The 20,616-nt window shown below is 48.4% G+C and overlaps 1 protein-coding gene across 4 annotated transcripts in view; it reads left to right on the forward strand.

The window, feature by feature from the left end:
* Positions 1-20,616, forward strand: part of Dennd2a (DENN domain containing 2A) — a 98,768-nt gene that overhangs the window by 65,848 nt on the left and 12,304 nt on the right. For all 4 annotated transcript variants that reach the window (XM_057768232.1, XM_057768242.1, XM_057768251.1 and 1 more), the window contains 6 exons: positions 77-264; positions 4,787-4,896; positions 6,005-6,074; positions 8,173-8,250; positions 9,073-9,213; positions 11,263-11,411. In XM_057768232.1, coding sequence (XP_057624215.1) covers positions 77-264; positions 4,787-4,896; positions 6,005-6,074; positions 8,173-8,250; positions 9,073-9,213; positions 11,263-11,411 — 736 coding nt within the window. The remainder of the gene's footprint in view (positions 1-76; positions 265-4,786; positions 4,897-6,004; positions 6,075-8,172; positions 8,251-9,072; positions 9,214-11,262; positions 11,412-20,616) is intronic.

Consider the following 20,616-nt stretch of genomic DNA (forward strand, 5'->3'; position numbering starts at 1 on the left):
ATTACGTAATCTGTCAAGCACTGGTCGATTCCACATTGGCAGATGTGTCAGACCTGCGGCTTCTTTCTCTCCACAGCCCACAGCCAGCGCCTGGTCAATGTGAAGTCCCGCCTAAAGCAGGCCCCTCGCTACTCCACGCTTGACCGGGATCTCATCGAGTACCAGGAGAGGCAACTCTTCGAGTACTTTGTGGTCGTGTCTTTGCACAAGAAGCAGGCAGGGGCTGCCTATGTGCCCGAACTCACCCAGCAGTTTCCTCTGAAGGTAGGGGAGGCAGGGCCCGTGGCTGCCTGGGGACTGCCACATTCTGGCTGTCAGCTTGGATGCGGGGAGGTGAGGCAGTCTGGGAAAGGCATGAGGTCTAGAACCTTCTAAGTGAGCCCTAAGGCATATCTGCCACATGAAAAAAAAACTAGTACTGGAAAATGTACAGGCCTGGGCTGGAGAGATGGCTTAGAGGTTAAGAGCACTGCCTGCTCTTCCAAAGGTCCTGAGTTCAACTCCCAGCAACCACATGGTGGCTCACAACCATCTGTAATGGGGTCTTGTGCCCTCTTCTGGCCTGTAGGCATACACACAGACAGAATATTGTATACATAATAAATAAATAAATATTAAAAAAAAAAAAGAAAGAAAATGTCCAGGCCTGGAAGACAGATTAAAGAATCAAAAAGAAGCCAAAAAAAAAAAAAACCCAAAAAAACAGACAAACAATACTCCCAGGTGCGGTGGCATTGTCTTTAAGCCCAGCGCTCAAGAGGTAGAAACAGAGCCAGGTGGAGGTGAATCTGTGTGTTTGAAGTCAGTCTGATCTACGTAGAGAGAGTTTCAGGATAGCCAAGGGTACATAGTGAGACCCTGTCTCAAAAAAGGAAAGAAAAGAAAAAGGAAAAAGAAACCTTCTTCCGGGGACTGGGGCCATAGCTTGGTTGTTATAGCGCTAGTGTTGCACAAAGCCCTGCGTTTGATCCCCAATCCCACATTGGGCAGGTATGTGCACACCTGTGATCTCAAAACTTGAGACGTGGAGAAAAAGGATCAAAAGTTCAAGGTCATCTTAAAGGACACACAGTGAGACCCTCTATGGTCACAGTGCTGACCCTCTGCCCTCTTTGTCGTTCCCCAGCCTGTGTCCAGCCGAGCCTTCTTCCTTTCCAGCCTGTGGCAGCATAGCTCCTCCTAAGTAGTCACACCGCTCCTCCTAAGTAGTCACACACTCCTCCTAAGTAGTCACACACTCCTCCTAAGTAGTCACACCGCTCCTCCTAAGTAGTCACACCGCTCCTCCTAAGTAGTCACACCGCTCCTCCTAAGTAGTCACACCGCTCCTCCTAAGTAGTCACACCGCTCCTCCTAAGGAGTCACACCGCTCCTCCTAAGGAGTCACACAGTTCCTCCTAAGGAGTCACACAGCTCCTCCTAAGTAGTCACACAGCTCCTCCTAAGTAGTCACACAGCTCCTCCTAAGTAGTCACACCGCTCCTCCTAAGTAGTCACACCGCTCCTCCTAAGGAGTCACACAGTTCCTCCTAAGGAGTCACACACTCCTCCTAAGTAGTCACACAGCTCCTCCTAAGTAGTCACACAGCTCCTCCTAAGTAGTCACACAGCTCCTCCTAAGTAGTCACACAGCTCCTCCTAAGTAGTCACACACTCCTCCTAAGTAGTCACACAGCTCCTCCTAAGGAGTCACACACTCCTCCTGAGTAGTCACACACTCCTCCTAAGTAGTCACACAGCTCCTCCTAAGTAGCATCTCGTCTGTGCTGTTTGGAACGCACCATTTCTGTGAGTGTCAGGAAAGCCTTATCCCACTGATGGTATCAGGGACCTAGAGTAAAGTGCTCCTAATAGAGCAGGGACACGCCCAGTGACACTGGAGTTATTCTCAGGCTTTGAAGTCTGTACTACAGAGTCTGCTGTAGTCTAAGTCAGTCCGACCAGAATTCCCATTCAGACATTCAAACTCTTCTGCTTGGCCCCAAGTGATTGTAAAGATAACTTAAGACAGGTTTTCTGTCCTTTCGGAAGGTGAACCAGAACTATGCTAACAGTGTGTGTGTGCACAGGAGCTATGGGGTAAGATACGGCAGTCAGAGACCAGAGCCTCAGAAGAAAGGGAGCTCATCTTGATTCACGCTGGGCTTCTGTGGCCGTCACCTTGTGCAGGACCCTTCCGGCCTGAGCCCCACCGGTCTGCCTGCTCGTGTCCTTTCCCACATAGTGGTCCTTGACGTGTAGAACAGTGCTGTAAACAGCGGTAACCACGGGAACCACGGGCACACGCCTCCCCCCAACACACACGCACACAAACCTACCCTCTTCTGTCAGCTGCCACACCTTTAAGGAACAGTCTCCTGAAAACCCCACTGCATGGAAGTCTGGATGCAGGGGACTTGCCCGACTGAGAGCCCCAGTAGGCACCAAGGCATGATGGTCTTGGTGCCAGCACATGGCTGTGCACGTGATAGCACTTGATTGGGGTTCCAGGAACAAGGGCATCAAGTCATGAAGTAATCACCGAGCCATCTGAAGTGCCAAATGCTTGCCATTTCCAGCCCGGAGCCTTTGGACTCAGACTCCCACTGAGAACTCATTATTAGGAGATAGTTAAAAATCACTGTTGAAAACGGAGCTAATTCAGAAAGATATAAAGAAAAAAAATCACCTGCGATCTCCTCAGCTAGCACGTTGATGTTTTGGTTTCTTTTTTTTTTTTTTTTTTTTTTTTTTTTTGGTTTTTCGAGACAGGGTTTCTCTGTGGTTTTGGAGCCTGTCCTGGAACTAACTCTTATAGACCAGGCTGGTCTCGAACTCACAGAGATCCGCCTGCCTCTGCCTCCCGAGTGCTGGGATTAAAGGCGTGCGCCACCATCGCCCGGCTTGGTTTCTAGTCTTAACTCATACTGTATTTCCTCTCTTTATACTGCAGCCGTTACGGTGGTTTTCTGTCACGAGCCATGTACAGCCTTGTAAGCACATTATTTTAAAACGTATTTAATACAAATTCTGAAGCATCTTTTTTGAAGTTCTCTAGTTCCCCAGTATGTAGGGACTCTGTTTAATTGATCTTTCTCTGTTGGAAATGTACCTTGCTCCTGCTGTTTCTTATGTAAATGTGTTTTATTTGGTTCATTCTGGTTCATTCTGGCCCTCCTTCTTTTGTTCTGAGATAGGATCTTCTATATAGCCTCAGCTTGATCCTATTTATTTAGATTTTTGATAATTTTGTTGTTTGGTTTTGTTTTATTTGCTTTGGTTTGGGTTTTTTTGGGTTTTTTTGGTGGTGGTGGTAATTTGCATATATGTGCATGTGTGCATTTGTGCGTGTGTGCTTGCATGTGCGTGTGTGCATTTGTGCGTGTGTGCTTGCATGTGCGTATGTGCTTGCATGAACTTGTGCATGTTGAGCAAGGTCTCCCTATTTTATCCTTGCTGACCTGGAACTCATTATGAGACCGGGCTGGCCTCGAACTCACAGAGGTTCTCCTGCCTCTGCTTCTCAAGTGCTGGGATTAAAGGCGTGCGCCACCATGCCCAGCCATTTTATAAGCTTTTAAATAATCGGCTTTATCTCACATTCCAACGGTCACCTTATTCAAGGTTGGCAGTCCACTTTTTACACTAATATTCCATTAAGCCAGGTGTGGTTGCTCACACCTATAATCCTAGCACTTGTAACTGAGGCATAAACTGATCTTTGTGAGTTTAAAGTCCACCTGAACTATATACTGAAACCCTGTCTCGAGAAAAAAATAAAAACGAAACAAGGGTCTGAAGAGATTGCTCGGTGGCTAAGACCGCTTGCTGCTCTTCTAGAGGACGGTGGTTCAGTTCTTAGTGCCCACATCAGGTGGCTCACAACTGCTGTGACTCCAGATACATGGGATCCAGTGCCCTCTGGCCTCCACGGGCACCGTCACAAACATAAACACATAAACTCACCCAGGTGCATACGCATGTACATGAAAGTAAATAAATAATAAAAATAAAAACAAAGCAAAAAACCATCTAGAAAATGAGAACAGATTCCTGTTGATTTGATACACAAAATAAACAAACTTGTTACTTCAATTTTTCAGGTCATCCTTGAACTTACCGCGTAGCTAAGCGGCTGAGCTTACATGTATGTGTGACCACATCTTCATGCAGTAAAGATAACCTCTAAATCAAACTGTAATTTACCCTCCTCCTCCTCGTTTGTACTGCCTGAGAGTCTATCCTGAGCGCTGGAGACAGCGCTGGAGTCATGATCAGTTTCCTTCCTCGCTCTAAACTTGCTGTGTGACCAGGATAGACACTTACCATCACAGGGACTGTTTCTTCTGAGATGAGAGAGTGGGCCTCATTATGTCCAGCTCTTTTCCAGTTCCACGTTCAGTGACCCCGCGGGGCTCGGTGGTTTCACTGTGTAATGTGGTTGTGCTATCTGTAGTCCCTGTGAGTATTACCACACTTGGAGGTCAGAAGAGCCGCTGTGCAGCGCTGTCTCCCAGATCCGTGTCCCCTTTGGAAGGGGTTGCCATGGAGACTTTTTCTTAGAGGAGCATTGTATTCCAGAATATTAATCAGAATGTCTCTCTGAAGCATGTAATCTTCCGTCTGCTGATTTCACCCTTGAACTACAGTTGCTTTGTCTGGTGGGAACAGCCCACAGGCGGGCTTCAGACCCTTCCCCAGAAAGTCGCTGAGTGGGTAGTCATAGCCACAGAAGGACACAGAGTCTTCACCTCTTGCTCCATTGTTGGGATTTAGTCTGTGACCCTCTCCCACGTTCCCTTTGCAGTTAGAAAAGTCATTCAAGTTCATGAGGGAGGCTGAGGACCAGCTGAAGGCAATTCCCCAGTTCTGCTTCCCTGATGCCAAGGACTGGGCTCCCGTCCAGGAGTTTACCAGGTAAGAGCTTCTGACTCCCCTCTCACAACTAAGATGGGAGGAGCAGAGGAGGTCATACATAGCAGAGCCCATAACTTAGGAGTTAAGCCATCCTCATGGGCACCAGCCTAGAAATTTTCCCAGTGTGTTTTTAAGGTTTCCCCGAGACAAGAGAAACCTTCTTAGGGCTGGAGAGATGGCTCAATGGTTAAGAGCATTGCCTGCTCTTCCAAAGGTCCTGAGTTCAATTCCCGGCAACCACATGGTGGCTCACAACCATCTGTAAAGAGGTCTGGTGCCCTCTTCTGGCCTGCAGACATGCACACAGACAGAATGTTGTATACATAATAAATAAATAAATAAATATTTTTTAAAAAAAGAGAAAAGAAACCTTCTTAGTGGGCATTTAGGAAGCGTCCCCATAGTCTAGAGGAGGCCTGTGTGTTTCAGAAGCCTCCTGAATATAATCCTAATCTTGGGAAAGTCAGGGAGGCTGCCCATTGTCCGTCCTCTCCCACACGGGGCTCGGGAAGCGTTCCAGTGACTCTCTAGCTGCTGCTCCGATGGGATCTGTTCACATTTCTGCTTAGAGCATGCATGGTGTTAGCTGTCCGCATTTGGCCCAACTGAGTAGGCTCACACGCCGAGTTTTTGAGGGACACTTTGTCCTGTGAAGCTGAGCTGCAGTCTTGAAGGCAAGCCTGAAGGTAACGGTGTAAGAACATCTCTGTGAGAGAACCACACCATGGCCAGGCCTGAGAAAGGCCCAGTCGCGCTGTTCCCTCTTGAGCCACACCCTCGCCTTCCATCAGTGAAGAGAAACACACACTCCTCTCCCTTCTCTGCAGTCACAGTGGTGAATACCCATTACATCTACACCCTAGCATAGCTCGGGTGACGGAATTCTGGGACAGCTCAGGGTAGAAACAGCTCTCTCAGTACATTTTCACTCTGCCTCCTTGACGTTTACTTGGGTGACCTGAGTTTCACAAGGACGGACAATCAGAGCAAAGAGCTCTGAGCAGGCTCTCCAGCCTTCCCCTTGCTAACTGCCGCTTCACTGCTCCCGTGGGGATGTGCCTTTGGGTGTGTCGTGTGTTGTAACCTGTTTGTGTTTTCACAACCACAGTGAAACATTCTCGTTTGTCTTAACTGGAGAAGACGGGAGCAGAAGGTTTGGTTATTGCCGAAGATTGCTGGTTAGTACTCTGCCTTTTGCTCAGCCAGAGTTTCCTAGAGAGCCGACCCCTTGAGACTCAGGTTTCGCCTATGCTGCTGGAGGAGCAGGTGGCAGGTCAACTAAGGAGTTAAAAAGATAGATAAGGCTGGGCAGTAGTGGCGCACATCTTTAATCCCAGCACTTGGGAGGCAGAGGCAGGCAGATCTCTGTGAGTTCGAGACCAGCCTGGTTTACAGAGCTAGTTCCAGGACAGGCTCCAAAGCCACAGATAAACCCTGTCTCAAAAAAAAAAAAAAAAAAAAAAACAACATAGATAAGGCTAGACCTGGTCATGTACACCTGCTGTAATCCCAGTGCCAAAGAAGTTAGCAGGAGGCTCTTGGGTTCAAGGCCAACTTGTTTCAAATCACAGGGCGGTGCACTCACACACACACACGCACACACACGTGCACACACACAGCACATACACACAGATTTGAAGATCACTAAGCTTTTTTAGTAGGTAAAGGTGATATATCTATCTATTTCCATAAGCATAAGCAAGAAAATACTTTATTGCCTGACATGGTGGCGCATATCTTTGATCCTAACACTTGGGAAGCAAAGGCAGGCAGCTCTCTGTGAGTTCAAGACTAGCCTTAAACTCTAACAGAGAGAGTTCCAGGACAGTCAGGGCTGTTACACAGAGAAACCCTGTCTTGAAAAACCAAAAAACAGAAAGAGAGGGAGAGGAAGGAAGGGAGAAAAAATGTTTGATTTCTTTTTTTCCCATCAAATTAAAGACATTTCTCTCCTTAAGCCAATTTTCCTTCTTAATAAAACATTGTTAATCAGCCCCTGATTACTGAGTGAGAACATTCAGAATAGTTGCTAAGAAGAGCACAGGGCTAAGAAGGTTCAGGACTAGAGAGAACTGGAGAGCTGCCTTGGGGGCTTAGAGCACTTGCTTTTGCAAAGAACCTGGGTTTAGTTCTCAGCACCTAGCAGCTCACAGCCATCCATAAGTCCAGCTCCAGGGAATCCAGTTCGCTCTTCTGACTGTCAAGGACACCAGGCATAGGAATGTGCTTAAAAGGGGTGTCAGCGGTGGCCCTGGTTTCCTTCTCCAGCCTTTGCAAGAAAGAGGAGGGTGGAGGCTGCTAACGTGCGACACAATAGATGTTTTATACTTACTGACTTGGTGGATCACGAGTGTGGGTAACAACTGAAGAGGCTAAGAGGAGCAACATCTGTGTTGCCATGGTTGCTTTAAGGTTTTGAGATCGACTGGTCCTTTCCTCTTGAAAAGCTATCTAAGCCGGGCGGTGGTGGCGCACGCCTTTAATCCCAGCACTCGGGAGGCAGAGGCAGGCGGATCTCTGTGAGTTCGAGGCCAGCCTGGTCTACAAGAGCTAGTTCCAGGACAGGCTCCAAAACCACAGAGAAACCCTGTCTCGAAAAACCAAAAAAAAAAAGCTATCTAAAGTGAGTTCAAGTTCCCAGAGAGGATGTCAGAAATAACTTCTCTTCGGGATCATGGTTTTAATAAATGTTCATTCTCAAACAACGGGTTGGGGGACCACAGTGAAGCAGCGGCTGAACAAGCCTCCGACCTCATGGTCCAAGACCACATCAGCACCATGAATATTGTACCCTTTGACCTTGGGAACTTCCAAAGAGTAAAACTAGGCCTGGCAAGATGGCTCAGGAGGTAAAGACACTTGCAGACAAACCTGATGTCCTGAGTTTGAGCCCTGGAACCCACAGGAACTGGAGAGCTGACTTGGGGGCTCGGAGTGCTTGTTTTTGCAAAGGACCTGGATTTAGCTCCCAGAATGCACCTGGCAGCTCACAGCCATCCATAACTCCAGCTCCAAGGTGTCTGACATGCTCTTAGAAAAGAGAACTGACCTACAAGTTGGTCTCTGACCTCACATGTGTGCCACGCCTTGCATGTGCGTGCCCACACAAATAAATAAATGTAATAAGTATTTTTAAAGCAAAAATGCATATTCTAACAGACTTCTGACCGGTAAGATGGGGTGATGGTGAGTCCCTGCCTCACATGACAGCCCTGGGGCTTCCTTCTTTCCCTGACACTGACACTCATGATGCCTTTACGTTTCTCTCCCAAAAAGCCTGGAGGCAAAGGGAAGAGGCTTCCTGAAGTTTATTGCATTGTGAGCCGTCTGGGATGTTTCAGCCTCTTTTCAAAGGTGAGAACTTGCCCAGAGTGGGGGGGGGGACAGGACTGGCCCCAGAGGGAAACAACACTTTAGTCTTTTTCTGACTATTTTCCTCACTATTTCTTCACTGTCTGCCCACTTCTCATCAGTTTCTCTCATTGGTTCAAGAAATAAGTGTAGCCGGGCGGTGGTGGCGCACGCCTTTAATCCCAGCACTTGGGAGGCAGAGGCAGGTGAATCTCTGTGAGTTCGAGACCAGCCTGGTCTACAAGAGCTAGTTCCAGGACAGGCTCCAAAGCCACAGAGAAACCCTGTCTCAAAAAACCAAAAAAAAAAAAAAAAGAGTAGCGAAGGGTATGGCCACTCGTATAATCCTAGCTCTGGAGAGGCTGAGGCAGGAGGATTGCTAGTTCAAGGCCATCCTGGACTATATAAAGAGACCCTGTCAAGAAAGATGATTTTAACAGCTGTGTCCTGAAGGAGAGACAGAGAAAAAAAACAGACAAAGGAAGGGAGGAAGGGTGGGTGGGTCAGGGTTGTAGCTCAGTTCCTATTATACTCAAAGCCCTTGGCTCTATCCCCAAGCCCAGGAATAAAAAATGTACTTGTATTAGCCCTGTAAGTCACATGTCAAAGGAACGAGAGGAAACTATGGTTTCCCCTATGAATGAGTAGTAGGAACTAAAGTCACGTGGTAAAGGGACACAGAGAAGTATTGGGACCAGTTTGTATGGAGTCAACAGCTCCTCACGAGTTCCACCCCTCCCTCCCCCAAACTCTTGAGTCACAGCGGCAGGCCCACTGGGACCACCTGACTGCAGAAGAGCTGAGCTGCCTTTCTGACTCTCGTAGATCTTGGATGAGGTGGAAAAGAGAAGAGGCATTTCCCCTGCTCTGGTGCAGCCCCTCATGAGGAGCGTCATGGAAGCCCCTTTCCCAGCCCTGGGCAAAACCATCATTGTCAAGAACTTCCTGCCAGGCTCGGGAACTGAGGTGAGCCGTCACACTCAATTCCTCTGTTGGGAGAACAGGTGGCCCAGCCAGCCAAGTCCCTGTGGCTGGAACGGCTAAGTCTTTCAGCAGGCCATCCAACTTGGTGGTTTCCTCGAGCCCTGCTCGTAAACCCCACCCTCAGTCCCGTCTGTGCAGACCAGGCTTGGCTTCAGGGAACAGCCCACAGAGCCATGCTGTACAGCATGCGGTTTTTTGGAGACTTGCACTGTGTTTCCATGGCTTCTTTTCAAAGCCCGTAGTCGATCATCAGTTCACTGGCTCTCTTCACGTTTGAGTCTGCGTTGCTTTCTAAGTTTATAACTTGAACTGTTCTTTCTGTTGAAGACCATCTTGGGTGCTTTTAAACTTTACCCTAGGCTTCAAAGCCTGTCATTTTACTTGGTCAGACCCTGTAAACATCAGAACACTGGTCCTTGGCTCTCTGCTGTAAACCAGTTGCTTCTAGACACAGAAGAGATGAGGTTGCATAGGGAATATACCAGATCAACCCAGTTTTTCAGCACTGAGCTGAACCACACCCATACAGGTGTAGTAGCTTGGCTATGGGGTTGTAGCTGGAGATTAGGAGTGAGGGAACCCCGGCATGTGGAGAGTATTCAGTGGGTGCTGTAGCAGAAGGAGGAGGACCTAGTGTCCACTGACGTCACTGTACGGAAGTCAGCTCTTCACAGAGAAACTTAAGAGACTCACACTCATGTGAGCCAGTGAGGATCAAGATGATAAACGCAGCAGCTACAAGCTAGGAAAACACACAGAAGTGGTGGCATGTGTGCAGGGTGGTGCACACCTGTAGTCCCAGCCTCAGAAGGTGGAGGCAGGAGAGTCAAGAGTTCAAGGCCGTAGAGCTGGAATGGTGGCTCAGTGGTTAAGAGTGCTGATTGAGCCTGGTGGTGGTGATGCACACCTTTAATCCCAGCACTCAGGAGGTAGAGGCAGGTGGATCTCTGAGTTTGATGCCACCATGGTCTACAGAGTGAGTTTTAGGATAGCCAGGACTATTACATGGAGAAACTCAGAAACTCTGTCTCAAGAAACCCAAAAAAAAAAAAAAAAAATGCTGGTTGTTCTTCCAGAGGACCCAGGATCAATTCTCAGCACCCACATGGTAACTCATAACCATCCTCTAGTTCCAGAGGTCCTAATGGCCTCTGTGGGTACTTCCTTGTCTGTACACAGTGCACATCCATGCAGACGCAAACACCCATACACATAAAAAGGATTTTTTTTTTCCTTAAAAGCACTTGATCTCTGGAACCTGTAGTGGGAGGAGAGAACTGACTCGTGAAAACCGTCCTCTGGGGCTGGAGAGATGGGCTCAGAGGTTAAGACCATTGCCTGTTCTTCCAAAGGTCCTGAGTTCAATTCCCAGTAACCACATGGTGGCTCACAACCATCTGTAATGAGGTCTGGTGCCCTCTTCTGGCTTTCAGGCATACATGCAGACAGAATATTGTATTCATAATAAATAAATATAAAAAAATAAAAATAAATAAGAGGCAGGCAGATCTCTGAGAGTTTGAGACCAGCTGGTCTACAAGAGCTAGTTCCAGGACAGGCTCCAAAACCACAGAGAAACCCTGTCTCGAAAAACCAAAAAAAAAAAAAAAAAGTCCTCTGGCCTCCACCTGTGTGCATGCCTTGGCACGTATGCAACTGCCCTGATATACACATCATGCTCAGATGCTTACATACATACATACACACACACACATAGATAGATAGATAGATAGATAGATAGATAGATAGATAGATAGATAGATAGATAGATAGATAGTTCAGGGCCAGCCTAAGCTACATAGAAAATTTGAAGCCAGCCTGGGCTACATGCGTAGGCTTGGGATTTTCTTCTAGCAGTAACAAGCCTTCAGAAGACAGGGTTTTCTCCCAGGATCATCCAAGGGGCATACAAATGTGCTCTTCGAGGAGGAGCCTCCTTCTATGGCCAAGGGCCACGTCCGTTTTCCTTGTCTCCAGGAGTCCTGCTGTGTAACCAACCCTACTTTCATAGCTGCTACCGTTCCCTGGCAGGTGATTGAGCTGTGCCGGCCCCTGGACTCCCGGCTGGAGCACGTGGATTTTGAGTCTCTGTTCTCCTCCCTCAGCGTCCGGCACCTCATCAGTGTTTTTGCCTCCCTGCTCCTGGAAAGGAGGGTCATCTTCATTGCGGACAAACTCAGGTACCAACCTCTGCTGCTTCTAAAAATATGTGTAAATGGTGCCCGGTCTGAGACTCTCATGATGTAGAGATTGGGCTCCTGGGGAACAAAGATGACCTGGAGGCCTTCACGCTCATGGTGTAAAGGGAGGTAGGACTGCATGCTGCAGATGCCTCTCTTGTGTTTGCCTGCTTTCCTTGTGGTGCACTGGGAATGAGGCACTTTTGTATATGTGTGGAAAACCCAGGTGAGAGCTATGGACCCTGCTCTCTCAAGTCTCGTTCCGATGGGGGACCAGGAAGTAAGCAGTCTACGTGCATGGCACCATGTGGGGAGGGCTTGTTGGGGGCAGTGAGTTCATATGGCAAAGGGTGGCACAGATTCTGACCTGGTGCTAAGACCAAGAACACACTGCAGGCAGCAGCAGCTGGCCGTGTGAGGCAAGGAATCGGGAGAGGCTCGACATGTCTTGAGGAGCCATGTGGCACTCACTGCCTGGAGTGGAGAACAGGGTTGGTCAGGAAGAGATGAGCAGGCAGGGAGGACAAGGGACAGCTCAGAGAAGACCACAAGACTAGGGGAAAGGGCGCAGACTTACCCAAGGCATCTCTTCCCTGTTTGCTATTATTGTTAATAAACCAAACCATACAAATAACACACACACCTTACCCAATGCCTTGTTTGTTATTAAACCAAGCCATACAGATAACACACACACCTTACCCAGGGCATCCCTGCCCTGTTTGTTATTTAAGCAAACCATACAGATAACACACACATACACAAACACATACACACATGCCTAGCCCATTTGTATCCCAGTGATACATTCTCTGAATCAAAAAGACCACATCACAAATCGAAGAAGATCCAGAAGTAAATAAGAATTTGGTTATTTAACCCCAGCACTCAGGAGGCAGAAACAGATGGATCTCTGTGATTTTGAAGCCAGTCTGGTCTACAGAGTGAGTTCCAGGACAGGCTCCAAAACCACAGAGAAACCCTGTATTGGGGGGGCGGGGGGAGGTGCTTCTAGCAAAGGAAAAATTTATCAATTCAGGCCTTTAATCCCAGCCCTCTGGAGACAGAGGCAGGTGGATCTCCGTGAGTTCAGGGGCAGCAGTATGGACCACACAGTAAGACCTTATTTAAAAAACAAAACCAAACCATTTAGTTGAGCTCAGCAGATAAAGGAGTCTGCCACCAAGCTAGACAGCATGAGTTCAATCCCCAGGACCCACATAGTCTAGTAGAGAACCTGGTCCTGCAGGTCGTTCTCTGAGTTGGCAGAATGTGTGCACCCATGCTCGCACACACAATCGATGTATGTAAAAAGCATTCTGCCAAAGCATTGGCTTTCTTCAAAACGAGAGAATGGGAGCATATGTGGTGGCTGCCATTCCAGAAAGGGCCAAGATTGGGGCCACCAACTGGCTGAAGTAGCAGAGGCCCCTGAGGAGAGAAGCTCCTCTGGGAAGAAGACATGCCAGGAACCAACAAGAAAAGCATCAGTGTCTGTGGTTTGAAGAGGAAACACCACTCTGAGCTGTGGAGAACAAAGCGGGGGAGAGAAAGGGGACAGAAGAATGAAAAAGAAACATGGGATTCATGGGTCGGGAGCGCAGCATCTGCCCTGTCCTCCACCATAACCATCTGGTCACCTTTATGGAGCTCCTCTGGACTGTTGCCGGTTGGCTATTCCCTGACTGCCCCCATCGCACATCTGAGCTCTCGTTCACTTTGAAATGTCACCATTATTGTGTTCCCTGGGCACTTCTGTCAGCTCAGGAAGCAGGCCCGGTCTTCAGGCTGCAGCTGGTGCTGAGAGCTGGCAGTTCTCCAAGCTCCTGGGCACTGGGGAATTCAGACAGAGTTCTCAATGTTGGGGCCCGGGAAGCTAAGGATGAGTAATAACCCTTTAGTGACCAGGATCAGGTTTCATGGCTCTATGGTAACTGTCTCCATGTTCTGGAAGGCCCACTCCCTAACAGCCCGCATTCCCTTGATTCTTAAGGCTTAGATTTGGGGGAGAAGAGAAAAGATGGATTTCAGAAAGGTCTTGGCAAGAAAGTGAGACCAACTAAATAAACCCAGAACCCTCCAGAAGTAGAGTTGGGGACACAGCCCCTAGGGAACTTCCTCCTAGCATGAAGATGTTAGACCAAGGGAGGCCAGGCTGGAGAAAATGCCTAAGATCGCCAGTGTGGCTGGAGCTGAGCAAGCCGAGCAGGCATCAAGTGTAAGTTTTCTGATCAGAGTACAGCGAAAGGAAAGGTAGAAGAGATGGGGAGAAAATGCCTGCCTAGACAGCATGGACTCCAAGTGTGAGGAAACCAGTGTCCAGGAAGGAGAGCAACCTCCTGTCTCTCCCTGGACAGATTTCTGAGGGGACAGAGTGGACACTGGCCAGCCCCCTTGAATGGCTCCCCATGCTCCTGAGTGGGCTCTGGGCCTCAGCTACTTCTCTACAAGGGTCGCTGGAGTTTTTCTCCTCACCTCACCTTCCATGGGGCTGACATCCTGTTCTTGGAGACGTAGTTGCTGAACAGCATATGGCAGGGAAGGGATGTTGGGGACCACAGAGGGCATATTTGTAGGGGAAGAAGAGGCAGCGGGAACATGGCTAATTTCTAGTAACTAGACTCCATATATGCCTGTGTGTATAAACTGCCTTAATTGAATTTTTATTAGTTACTTTTTTTTTTTTTTGATTTTTCAAGACAGGGTTTCTCTGAAGTTTTTGGTGCCTGTCCTGGAACTAGCTCTTGTAGACCAGGCTGGCCTCGAACTCACAGAGATCCGCCTGCCTCTGCCTCCCGAGTGCTGGGATTAAAGGTGTGCGCCACCACCGCCCGGCTAGTTACTTATTTTTGAGGTACTGCCTTGTGTATCCGAGGCTGGCTTTAAACACTCTATATATATCTACGGATAACCTTGAGCTGATCCGTCAACCCCCACTCTCAGCTGCTGGAATTACAAGCTTACACCATCAAGCCCTGGTGTATTTATGTGGGATGGAACCCAGGGCTTCTCGCAAGCTAAACAAGTAACTGTCAGCTCAGCTGAGCTACATCACATCTTTTTTTGTTTGGTTGTTTTTTTTGCTTTTTGAGACAGTTTCTCTGCATAACAGTCCTGCTGTCCTGAAACTTGCTCTGTAGGCCAGGCTGGCCTCGAACTCACCGAGATGCACTTGACTCTCAAGTGCTGGGATCAAAGGCGTGCACCACCACCGCCTGGCTGCCACATCCCGTCTTGAATTGCGATTTAGTCCCTATCCAGCTTCCACACAGGTCCACACCCCCCCCCCTCCAATCACACTGGAAGTTTTTCCCAGAGCAGGAAAGACCCTGAACACTCCACACTCCACCCTTACTCCTGGGTCTCAGGGATTGACTGAGCACCGGAGACTCTGACTTTCTGGGCTCCAGTGTCTTGTTTTCCCTGTAGGCAGACACTTCTGTTAAGTATGGCTCCCTCTTGTCCAGTGAATTAATTACCCATATTATACTTGCCCCATACAGATTTAAATGGGTGATATAAATAGTGACCCACAGATCCCGAGCTAGGAAGAGAAGAGACCCTAACTGGGGTAACGAACACAGTGGCTGGGTGCAACTCAGTTGGCAGGGAGTTCGCCTCGCATGCACAAAGCCCTGGTTTCAGTCTCCAGCGCTGCACACTGGCTGTGGGGCACACATTATGATCACTGTGTGTAGGAGGGCTTGGCCAGAGAGTTGGAAGTTGAAGTTCATTCTCAGCTGCATGAGGTATTTGAAGCCAACCTGGGCTAGATAACAGCCTGTTTCAAAAACAGTAAAGAAAGAAAAAAAGACAACGCAGGCTGGAAAGATGGCTCAGGGGCTAAGAGCACTTGCTCTTCCAGAGGAAGACTGCCAGCACCCACATGGAGGCTCACAACCCTCTGTCACTGCATGTGACCCCGTCTTCTGGCCTCCACGGGCATCGGGAACACATATGATGCCCAGACATATATGCAGGGAAAATATCACATTAATTTTTAAATTTAACCTAGACAAGGTGACACATGCCTTTAGTTCTGTATACAGGAAGCAAAGGCTGGTGGATCTCTGACTTGGAGGTCAGCCTGGTCTACAGAGCAAGTTCTATGACAGCCAGGACTATACAGAGAAACCCTGTCTTTTAAAAATAAATAAATATGAATTTTTTATTAAGAAAGAAAAAGAATTGGGCTGGATGGTGGCCCATGCCTTTAATCCCAGCACTCGGGAGGCAGAGGCAGGCAGATTTCTGTGAGTTTGAGGCCAGCCTGGTCTACAAGAGCTAGTCCCAGGACAGCTAGGGTTGTTACACAGTGAAACCCTGTCAATAAATAAATAAATAAATAAATAAAAACAAATGACAAAGAATGCTGAACACATCTGTAGGGACTGAGGAAGTGCCTTCACCTCCCCACTGCCACGTCACATAGGTGCTGGGTCACCTTACTGAAGGAAGCCAGGTGTAGAAGGTCTGACTAACAATGGTGAAAATATCAAGGTAGCTAGGAGCTGCAGTGCACAGGCGGGACAGGTGACAAGACAGACTCTGGGCCCTGTATATCCACAGACATGCAGAAAGTCTCTGTCAGGTAGGCCAGCCTGTGCATGCTGCCTGTAATCCCAGTGTGAAGCGGCCGAGGTGGAATGGTATTGAGTTTCAGGTTAGTCTTGTCAGCATAGCGCGAGCCTGTCTTGAAAACGAATAAGATTCCTTTCTTTCTTTTGTGGCTGGAAAAGCTAAGTGTTTTTCTCCAGAACCTTTCTTCCCTCTCAGTGGCCTTCCAACAGGGGCCCCCGTGGGTAGATGTAACTGGGAGTCCTCCAGGTTTCTCTCAGATCTGAAATGACCAGACTCCATGGGCCAAAAACGTCCAAGCCTCCAGGCTCTGTGATTCATAGGCCTGGTGGAAGGATCTAGTCCTTTCTGTTTGATGTATGGGGTAGTAGCCATGGGGAACTGAAGGTTCTCTGTCCAGGCCTTAACCAACAAGGGCCTGGGGAATGGGCTGGCTGCAAGTATCTGGAGCTGAGATTCTGAGAAGAAAGTCGTTAGCATCCCAGCTGCTGCCTTCATCTGACGCTCGCTCACTGGGCTCGCAGTCCTGCTCGGCTGAGTGGACAGAAGCCGCTCCTTGTTCTCCTCCTCCTGTGCCCCAGTCTCAGTGAGGCCACAGCAGAGCATGAGAACAGGATGCGTGGAAACCGAGGGCGTGGCCCTGTGACATCCCTGGTGGGCCTTAGCTGCCCTCAGCCGCCTCCCCGCCCACGGTGCATTTCGTTGTCTCTGCTGTGGAGTCTGAGCCCTGCGAGAGAAACTTGCTGGGAGTCGATGGCAAACGCTCTGTTACAGAAGGGTTTTAAGTTGAGCCAAAAACCTATCAGATTTAAAATAACATTTTTGCTCTGTTTCATCTTTAGGGTGGACATTGAGTGTTTCTAAAGGCTCTGTCAAGCTCAAGCTTGGCAGATGGGATGCAAAGAATGCTGTTATGATGGCTTGTTCTGTTGCCATAACAACCCAGATAAATATTTCCCTGTGCCCATCTTCATTTCCTTTATGATAAACATTTTGTTTTTTATTTACTAACTTCAACTCTAAAAAGCTTCAGCCAAACCTGTAGGCCAGGATGGGCTGTAGCCAGGGTTGTGCATAAGCAAGTTTGTATGAAAGTTTCAGGTGACGGAGTGTTTAATATTCAGTGGTCTATCTTTTTATAGTACAAAAAATCATGAGCTGAGGGTTCGTCTCGTAGCTAATGAGGAGGAAGACGTTTGCAAATCTTGGGTTTTTCACATGGATAACTATACAAATAAGTTCACGTGTAGCTGTATGTATCTATTCTTTCATTTATTCTGCTTGGTTCATTTTTATTGTTTCCATGAGCTTCAGTGAGATCCATAAGCTTTTAGAGCCATCGACACTCAACAGTGTTTGCCCAAGGCCTGTCTGCAGGCAGTGGCGGTGTCTGCTACCTTTGTGCTCTAGCACCCAAAACACTACGATTTGAGGATCCAGCAGGTTCTCGGGGTGGCTGACAAGAGTCTAAAATAAATACATCTAATTTAGCAAAAATCTATGGAAGGAAAATATTTTAATAGCATGATAGTACATTGTGAAGTCACGGTGAGAAAAACAGCACACTGGTAGAGTACTTTTACCCAGCACGTGGGAAAGCCTAGCTTCACTCCCCAACACTGAAAACCAGTTACCAAATGTCACTCGCTGGAGATGTAGCTTAGTTGGTGGGTGCTGACCTAGCATGCTCTAAACCCTGGGTTCCAATCCCCAGCTCCTAATAAAACCAGGCATGGTGTCCAACACTAGGGAGCAAGAGGATGAGAAATTCAGTACATAATTCAAGGCTACTTGGGTCTCAACAGGGGAAGGGTGCATTCTGACTAAATATGAATGCCTTTGTTTGTAATATGAACACCAGGAAGATGGCCTTTGGAGCACAATTTAGAGGCTAACAAAACCACACATAAATGCTGTTGTCCTCTAACCCGTCTCTGAGTGTCCTTGGCTGGGACATGGTCCGGCTCTTTCACCTCTGTCAAGCCTTCCCCTTCAGGACTTCCTTAAACAGACGAGACCTGCAGATTATCAGGGTTATCTCATAGTTCCTCCAAGTGAGACACCGTCATTCTTCCATCCAGGCCTGCTAACAAGCCTTCCTGTGACATCCTTGATTCATTTTGTGGCCTCAGGATAAAGTTTCCATTTCTAGCCCATGAATGTGCCATCTTGTACAGATTCAGAGTTTGTGGGTGCTAAAGCTGGGGGTGAGGGGATACTGCGACTCTTCCAGGCTGGTTCACACCTTCCATGGGGAAGAGTGTGAGGCCTGGAATAGGGAAGGACTCTTCCTAAAGTCACACAGAAAACAGCCAGCCCTCTTTTAAAAAGTATATATATATTTATTTATTATTCATACAATGCTCCTCTTGCACGTACACTTCCATGCCAGAGGAGGGCGCCAGATCTCAGTACAGATGGTTGTGAGCCACCATGTGGTTGCTGGGAATTGAACTCAGGACCTCTGGAAGAGCTGCCAATGCTCTTAGGCTCTGAGCCATCTCTCCAGCCCTTAATAAACTTCTTTTTTCCCCCCCAGAGACAGGGTTTCTCCGTAGCTTTGGAGCCTGTCCTGGAACTAGCTCTGTAGACCAGACTGGTCTCAAACTCACAGAGATCCACCTGTCTCTGCTTGGCGAGGACACGCTCCCTGGGAGGTCTCATCACGTGCAGGACAACCTGAGTTTTGCCCTCCATTCCTGTTTTTGGACGAGCTGTGCAGCAGGGGAGAGGCACTGTCCTGGAGGGCGGAGGGTACCGCCTGAGTCATAATCTGAGCGATTCCTGAGTGTCTTAATCCAGGAACCCAAGCACCCAGGGCTGAAACATCTTCTCCAGATGTTTGTACTCACAGACACATCCTGATGTTCCAGAACAATTCTTCAGTCCTTAGGATTCACCTCCCAATACTAACCATCCTGAGACCTGACCCCTCTCACCTGCGTCCAGCACTAAGCCCTCTGGCCCAGCCTCCTTCCCGCTGGGGCGTTCTCTTCCCGCCCCTACTCTGCACAATCCGTCACAGCTGTGGGAGCTTGCTGGCGCCTCACCCCCAGAGTAATGGGAGCCAGCTGTGGAGGGTTCTCCCTGGCCGTCTTCACAGATGCTGCCTCTTCAGAAACAGCCAGTGCTCCCTGAGGTGCTCTGGCTCTGCCCAGCCTTACTCCAAGAGTCGCCCTTAGCCTGTTTTCCCTCTCCCTTGCAGCACCCACCCTCCGCCCAACCCATGCACACGAGATTCCATCAGCACTTCCTGCAGTAACTGGGAAAGACATACAAGCTGTGCTCAGAGCCCTTCATTTCTTCAGTGCCACTTACACGCGAGAAAGAGTGGCCACACCGCTGCATTCAGAGAATCCAACACTTTTTGTTTTTCTGAGATAGGGTTTCTCTGTAGTTTTGGAACCTGTCCTGGAACTCCCTTTATAGATCAGGTTGGCTTCAAACTCACAGAGATCCGCCTGCCTCTGCCTCTCGAGTGCTGAGATTAAAGGTGTGCGCCACCACTGCCCAGCTCCAGCCTTTCCTTTCCACGGTGCCCAGAACAGAGGAGCAAAAAGGATGGGGTCTCTGGCAGCTGCCTGCCAGTTGTCTGCCCGCGCACTCTGTGCTCCCTCCCTCCTGTCCAGCTGTCTGGGTGTTGATGATAACCAGGTGTGGCAATGTTTGGTACTCAGCTGTGGCTCTTGTAGAAGAAGTAGTCGGAGTACATACCTCTAATCTGTGCGTTCAACTCAGTCCAGCACTGAGAGGTAGAGCCATGCAGATCAGGAGCTCAAAGTCATCCACAGCGACATAGTAAATATGAGCCAGTCTAGCGCCCTTAAAACCCTTTCTTTTTATTTTTTTAAATATTTATTTATTATGTATACAATGTTCTGTCTGTGTGTATGCCTGCAGGCCAGGGGAGGGCACCAGACCTCATTACAAATGGTTGTTAGCCACCATGTGGTTGCTGGGAATTGAACTCAGGACCTTTGGAAGAGCAGGCAATGCTCTTAACCACTGAGCCATCTCTCCAGCCCCCTAACCCTTTCTTTTTAAAAAGAAAAAAAAGTAAGGTCCTAGGTTCAGTCCTCTGTACTGGTATAATATGGGATGTCCTTCTATATATGTGTTGCTTTTATTAATGAATAAGGCTTTTTTGGCCAGTGGCTTAGCAGAGTAAAGTCAGGTGGGAAATCCAATCAGACACACACAAAGAGAAAGAGAGAGAGAGAGAGAGAGAAAGAGAGAGAGAGAGGGTGGAGTCAAGGAGACCATGTATCTGCCAAAGGAGAAAGATGCCAGAACCTTACCCAGTAAGCCGCAACCTCATGGCAATACACAGATTAATAGAAATGGGTTAATTTAAGATATAAGGGCAAGCCGGGCGGTGGTGGCGCATGCCTTTAATCCCAGCACTCGGGAGGCAGAGGCAGGCGGATCTCTGTGAGTTCGAGACCAGCCTGGTCTACAAGTGCTAGGTCCAGGACAGGCTCCAAAACCACAGAGAAACCCTGTCTCGAAAAAGAAAAAAAAAAAAAAAGATATAAGGGCAAGCAAGCTAGGAACATGCCTGAGCCATTGACCAAACAGTGTTGTAATTAATATAGTTTCTGTGTGATTATTCGGGTCTAGGTGGCCG

This window comes from Chionomys nivalis, chromosome 1 (assembly GCF_950005125.1).
Source record: "Chionomys nivalis chromosome 1, mChiNiv1.1, whole genome shotgun sequence".
In the NCBI taxonomy this organism is placed as follows: domain Eukaryota; kingdom Metazoa; phylum Chordata; class Mammalia; order Rodentia; family Cricetidae; genus Chionomys; species Chionomys nivalis.